This window comes from Sphaeroforma arctica, assembly GCF_001186125.1.
Source record: "Sphaeroforma arctica JP610 unplaced genomic scaffold supercont1.1315, whole genome shotgun sequence".
Classification (NCBI taxonomy): domain Eukaryota; class Ichthyosporea; order Ichthyophonida; genus Sphaeroforma; species Sphaeroforma arctica.
The window spans coordinates 10,250-17,379 of NW_014039243.1; the positions used below are offsets into that span (position 1 = coordinate 10,250).

At 45.2% G+C, this 7,130-nt stretch overlaps 1 protein-coding gene across 1 annotated transcript in view; it reads left to right on the forward strand.

Moving 5' to 3' along the window:
• The window catches only part of SARC_10597 (hypothetical protein), a gene marked incomplete at both ends in the record, with an annotated part of 17,094 nt that extends 10,131 nt beyond the window's left edge, over window positions 1-6,963 (forward strand). Inside the window, 8 exons of the mRNA XM_014295355.1 lie at window positions 151-339; window positions 1,197-1,358; window positions 2,005-2,125; window positions 3,591-3,655; window positions 4,606-4,779; window positions 5,661-5,784; window positions 6,457-6,553; window positions 6,774-6,963. Of these exons, the coding sequence (XP_014150830.1) occupies window positions 151-339; window positions 1,197-1,358; window positions 2,005-2,125; window positions 3,591-3,655; window positions 4,606-4,779; window positions 5,661-5,784; window positions 6,457-6,553; window positions 6,774-6,963 (1,122 nt within the window). The remainder of the gene's footprint in view (window positions 1-150; window positions 340-1,196; window positions 1,359-2,004; window positions 2,126-3,590; window positions 3,656-4,605; window positions 4,780-5,660; window positions 5,785-6,456; window positions 6,554-6,773) is intronic.
• Window positions 6,964-7,130: the final 167 nt, after the last annotated feature.

Genomic DNA, 7,130 nt, shown 5'->3' on the forward strand with positions numbered 1-7,130 from the left:
CATAAATATATACATATATATATAATATACATGGTGTGCATATGTAAGAACATATACATACAATATAGCATATACATACATAGACCGAGCTCATGCCTTTTAAACCCATCCCTCTGTCTCATCTCCCTTATGAAACTTCTTCCTTTCCAGGATCAAACTATCCCCCATTCCTGGCGTGTGTTAGGCTATTTGTGTGCTGACTCAAAGAAGCAGTCCAATGCCGCTCTTGGCCAACACGCATTTGTCATTGCACTACAACTCCAACCACAACACGCGCCAACTTGGACCAATCTTGGACTGCTGTATCTGGCGTACGATAACTTCAAACTGGCACTGAAGGTACTGAACCACCACCCACTCTATTTTGGAGGAACCTTGTACAAGTTCAAGAGGGTATCTACTTCCTTTTAAATTGCCTGTGATCATGTGTTCAGTGTTATGTGTTCCGTGCGCAATTTTGGGATGCTCTCGAGTCTTTCCTGACGGATTTGGAAAGGTTTGCAGGGCAAACCGCCCTGATTTTATCTACAATGCCAATCTGAAACCTAACGGTCCCTGACTTCGGGTGCAAATACTCACCTCCAACGATTGCGCCAGTCTCCGCCATGATCACCGTGGTTTATTTTTGTTCGATCTCGATTGCTCTATTCCGTGTATAGTACTGTCGTCACTGTTGCTCGCGTGCTGGTAGGTATATTGTACCAATTGCCTCCACATCCACCTCGTGATAGCTTACCACCCCTGTTTGGCTGTTTCGCATATAAACATAGGCACAAACATCGAAGATACAACCACAAACAAAACCAGCATCAAAGACACGGTGTATTGGCACATACATCACGCTTGCAGTACGTCTCCTTGGGACGGATCGTCTGGGCGAATGCATCTGTTCTATTGCGTGCATAGTGCATCTGCAGTGGTGTTCATACCCAAATGTACCACTCTGACGTCTGTTTCGTTAGTCGCGCTTCTCTGTTCGGTGTGTAGTGCATCGACACTGCGTCTCGCGTGCCCCGACGCACTACTATGACTTTATTGATGCTAAATCTATATCACTATCTATATTATCTTTAGCACATCCACTCTACCCTTTCTATATAGCAAAAGATACACTATCTATACTACATCCTCAGCATCTCTCATACTTATTTGTACCCCGTGCTAAACCATCCCCCCCCTGGTACTGCACACTGCAGTGTTTCTCGCGTGCCCAAACCTGCGACCCGGCCTTTGCACCGGCGTGGGCGGGACAGGCCTTCATCGCTACGTCATTGGGTGACCACGTGGGCATTGAACTGTACCACCACTCTGCGGAGATGGATGAGCCTGTGCCGGAGGGTCTGCTCGGCTTTGCACAGGTGTGTGTATGTGAGTATGTGTTTATACAGGGTGTTTAATCTGTGTGTACATGGATGTCTAACTGTATCTGTATATATGTTTATATATGATGTGTAGGTACATATATTTCTATCTGCGTGTTCAGGTGTCGGCATATTTTTATATTTATGTGCATGTACATATATTCCTATCTGCGTGTGCAGGTGTCTGTATGTTGATACATTTATGTGTATATACATATATTCCTATCTGCGTGTTCTTCTGAGCTTATCTTATGTACCGAAGAAATTGTTTGGCTTTGCACAGGTGCGGCTAGATATCTTTGTACATCGACGCTCACTCGCATTCATTCATTTAGAAATATGTATATATCTGTATATTCTAATCTATCTGTATATAATCTAACCTATCTGTATATAGTATGTTTGTGTGTTTGTGTTTTGGAGGGCTTGCTTGGCTCCACACAGCAGCTAAGTAGGTTAGTACACATATGATAGCACAAGCAATGGTGCACAATACCGTATACTCTGTCGTATGCGATGTGGCTATAGGCACTGCATCTCTCTGCGTTACATTAGACACGCACCAGTGCTCCCTGCAGAGTAGGTAGATTCTTAGCCTGTGGCCATTCTCATTGGGCTTCCTGTTCCTGATTACACAATACAGAACACATACCATGACTTCAAGAAACGCGCTGCGCCCAACCAATCCATAAGCCAGTTCTATCTTGCTCAGACCCTCGACGCTCGCCCCGTTGAGTTGTTGAAGGTGGCCATGCTGTCGTTAGGTAAAATAGTTTGATCTACAAATATTCTTGCATAGTATGTTTATATTTATGTTATATATATATATATATATGTATGTATATATGTATATATATGTATATAAACGCGCTTATGTTTTCGTGGCCGAACTCGGACATGATAAGAACAGTTTCGTCTGATAGTAGAGTCTACCCTGTTCATTCTCGACCTTTTGATTCTTTTCTGGATTGCGATTTTAGAGCTCATTGCTGTATTTTCGAAACATTTTTTCACACGTGGATGGAGATCTCATTTATAGAGCATGTTTGCGTATTTGTGGGGCTCACAAACTCGTGCGAGGGGATTGTTGTTCAAAGTCTGTAGCATGCGGCCTCGCACTCGAAGGTGTCTTTAATTTTTTCATCATCTTGTGCATGTGCAAAATTCAGTATCTTATGTATCTTATGTTTGAGGCTTATTTCCTCACGATTGGGTCATATTATTTAACTTTTGGGGCTTATTTCTTCACGAGTGGGGCTTAATATCTCATCTCACTTGCGGCGCGTATTATATTTTTCTCATTATTTTATACTTGTGCGGGAGTTCAATATGTTCTGTATCTAATGTTTGAGGCTTATTTACTCACGAGTGGGGCTTATTATCTCGCTTGTGGCGCGTATTATATTTTGCTCATTATCTTATACTTGTGCGGGAGTTCAGTATGTTCTGTACCTAATGTTTGAGGCTTATTTTCCTCACGAGTGGGGCTTTTTATCTCATCTCACTTGCGGCGCGTACTATATTTTTCTCATTATCTTATACTTGTGCGGGAGTTCAGTATGATCTGTATCCAATGTTTGAGGCTTATTTCCTCACGAGTGGGGCTTATTATCTCATCTCACTTGCGGCGCGTACTATATTTTTCTCATTAATTTATACTTGTGCGAGAGTTCAGTATGTTCTGTACCTAATGTTTGAGGCTTATTTCTTCACGAGTGGGGCTTAATATCTCATCTCACTTGCGGCGCGTATTATATTTTTCTCATTATTTTATACTTGTGCGGGAGTTCAATATGTTCTGTATCTAATGTTTGAGGCTTATTTACTCACGAGTGGGGCTTATTATCTCACTTGTGGCGCGTATTGCCTGTCGTATAAAGCGTATAACTTCAGGTACGAGACTGTTATCTCGTGAGACGTATGTTCTATATTGCCTGTAGTGTTCTACGCCATCCGAAGGTGTGCGAATGTCTGTGGCCTTCACCAACGCATGTGTGACACGTGTTCTCTTGTATGCGTGGGTTTGTTATGTCTTTCTTTGTTGGGGCGCACCACCGCGCTTGTGGGGATCGGTATCACCTTGTATGCGTCATACATGTTTTAGGGTTTTAGGGTTTGCGCTGGCAGTCTTTTGCCTCCATATGGAAGAGTGTTGACTGATAGGCTCAGCACTCACTCCACATCGAAACACTAACGTCCACCGCATCACCTCTCTGGTCCTATGTATAGAGCGCTCTACGGTCAAGTTCCCCACGGACGAATGGGCATGGAACACCCTGGGCGTCATTCGCGAGGTATGACGTACATGTATAAATATCTGGGTGTCAATGTATATGCACATGTTGCAAGTCTATGGGTGTCATGTATATGCGCATGTGCTTTCATGGCCACTGACACGTTTAGCATCCGGAGGGGTGTTGATCTGGACTCAGTGATTACAGAATGAAATGGCCCTGTAGTCCACTGGTTTATATATACTGGTTGCCAGGCCTGGCTCCCCTTAGCGTGTTGAACCGGCCTGGGTTGTACTGTGCATTCTACGCAATGGTTGACGGCCAGGGATATCCGTCTTATTAACTCTAAGATGTTATCGACCACGGCTTAACCCATCGCACACTATCCTGTCCACGGCATTCGCTGACCCGTCTGTTGCGTCAGTCAATGTTGCATGCCTGCACATCATACAACATCCAGCCTTGCGTTCCGCCGAACACGTGCTGCGCAATGGGTTACCAGTAATAGGCGCTACCCTGTCTATAGTCAACGGCTGAATAGTCTCGCTGTGGCTCTGCTAAACTGTATTCGAATGAGACGGTGCAGTTTCACGCAGCTTTCTCTCACAACTGTCCGTACCGTTGCCTTTTGAAGACATTGTAAACTTGTGAACAAAACAGGTCTGACAAAACGACGAACAGCCTGTGCACTTATTTCGACTCCTTGTCATATCTCATAGTCCCATCTCATACGTTCATTCACTCCCTGCTATTGGTAGCTGCTTGGCCTGAATATCTCATAGTCCCCTCTCATTCGTCCATTCACTCCCTGCTATTGGTAGCTGCTTGGCCTGAATATCTCATAGTCCCCTCTCATACGTCCATCCACTCCCTGCTATTGGTAGCTGCTTGGCCTGAACATCTCATAGTCCCCTCTCATACGTCCATTCACTCCCTGCTAATGGTAGCTGCTTGGCCTGAATATCTCATAGTCCCCTCTCATACGTCCATCCACTCCCTGCTATTGGTAGCTGCTTGGCCTGAATATCGGTGCGAAGGCGGCGCTGAGCACATCGCTCGACCTGCTGCTGTCATCCGCTGACGCTGTGACGCAACCCGCGCGTGTCAGTATGGTGGCGTCCAACCTTGCACGCGCCCTATGTAGCACACAGCAATACGAGCAGGCACTGGACGTCTACGCTAAGGTATACGAAGTGGTGGTTGTGGTGGTGAACTGTTTCGAAAGATCGGGGTATGTCTATGAGCGGAGGCTTAGGTCACGAATAAAGCGTGTGTGAGTGTGTGTGTGCGAAAGTGTGTAATAGTGTGTGAAATTGTGAGTATGTGAGTGTGCGAGTGTGAGTGGGTACATGACTTCGGTGTGCGCTGGTGTACGTGTATGTCCGAGTGGGCAAACGGTTCGGTCCACAATCTGGCCGAGGGTAGCCTAATATCTAAAACTTAGCAAACACAATTGGCTTTTTTTCTTCCTTTTTTTCTTTATAATGATCAAGCCCAAGTGGCTGTAGCCGTTTGGCAATGTATACAACATGCCTCTTGCCTGCGCGATGTAGCTTTCATTCTGAGCCTATTCCTGCTGTATGTCTGTGCATAGCCTTCTCAGGCCAATCGCATACACGAGCTTGAAACCTATTTAGATATGGTTCGGCCTTGGGGATGTGCAATTTGGCAAGTGGGCGGTCGCCTATTGACAATTCCTTTGAGTAGTTCTGTGGGGTCTGTCAGTGAACATCATTGATGACATTATTGATATGGGTTCCTTCGCTTCCGTTGGAGCCAGACGCCCGCTCATCCCAACGAGGAGAGAGAATGCGATTGGTTTCAAGTTTGGAGATATGAATCATCTCATTTCGCTTTGATTTTGAATCGTGATCGTTAGTCTGTGGTCCACTCCTCTGCTACCTGCACATATTACTATGCGCCTGACAGTGTACGCGCAGCTGTATAAACTATTAATTACACATAGAAAACCGGGTCAAAAGATTATCTCCAATAGTCCTTCCTACATTTTACTGTCGCGTTGTATCCTAATTCGTTCCTGCATCACCTCGCTCGCTTACACAAGTACACTCCAGGAACAGCCGATCTGTTCTGTGCTCTTGGGATGGGAAGAGCTTATTACCAAACTGGTCGCATGTCTGACGCCCATCAAGCTTATACGGCGGCTCTGGCTATCGCCAATGACAAAGGTGAGGTTGCATGGAGCAGCGCAGCTGGTATAGTCTGCGGTATACGTTATGTTTGCGTTTGCATTCGTACGCGCACACACGGCTGTGTCCCATAGAGAGCGGTTTGCACTGGTTGGGAAACATCTGAGTTGGGAACCTGAACATTCAGGGGGAAAGGTGGTTCTGCATATGGCACGTGATTGGAATGCAGTGACCTGCCAAAGTGAAATGCAACGAACTTCTTACTATCTGGACTGGATACTCCACTGACACAATCATGAGTGAGTATGAGTAGCATCAGATTTTAATGTCAAAGTCAAGTACTCGTGCGTGAGTCCAAACCCCCTCGCACCAGTTCCGGCATTCATTTGATGCATAGTAGTCCTCGAGCCATGTTAACCAAGTACCCGATTCACTGTACACCTGGTTGCAGGGTGCTACTGCACACACCCTGGTACATTGAGGTTTTGGAAGCAAAAGTAGGACCTGTATAGTCTCAGCTTGTTATGGAGTATAACTGACTATTCAGCTAGTTTCCGAACGTTCGAGATTGATTACCATAAAAAGTTAAATCAACCCCCAAACCACCCCCAGTTGTAGTACTCGACACAAGGCTATTACATATCGCCGGTCTCATTCGCCCCTTTGCAGTTGTTCCTAAACTGTCGCTGTGCTGATCTCTCGTACTCGCAGGAGATACGGCCACTGCTTCAGACATTCAGATTGCCATTGGGCTGACGGCCTACGCGTCCGGTGATATCGCGGCGTGCAAAAGTGCTGTCTTCGCGTCGTAAGTGAGCAGAGATGTTGGTTCAAAACGAGCCTTCTCACTAGCGCACACGTTGCCTGCGTGTCATTGCGCTCGTTTGCGTACGCTTGCGATTTTAGGCGCGGTTGTTGTTGTCATGAATAGACACGTACTGTGGCCCTAAGCCCTAAGGTACAAACAACAACCTTGTATGTTATATCTAAATTGTATACAATTATCGCATGCGCTCTGTAATCCACAGGCTACATCTCGCACCACATTCGGCGAATAGCATTGCCACATTGGGTGCACTTGGGCTGCTACAGTCTGATCTGCAGTTGGTGGGGGCTGCTCTAGATGAGGAGAAGAAACTCCCCTTTGACAAGCGACACAATTCAAATATAGCATACGATTTCTCACTCATCCGCTCGTGCTGGTGGTTGCTTCAGGTTTGTTCAACATATGGGTTTTCGTGTGCATAAACTTATATATATATATTTATATATATATATATATATAACACAAACGCGCACACAACACACACACACACATTATATATATATATATATATATATATATATATATATATATATATATATATATAGTTGTGTGTGTGTGT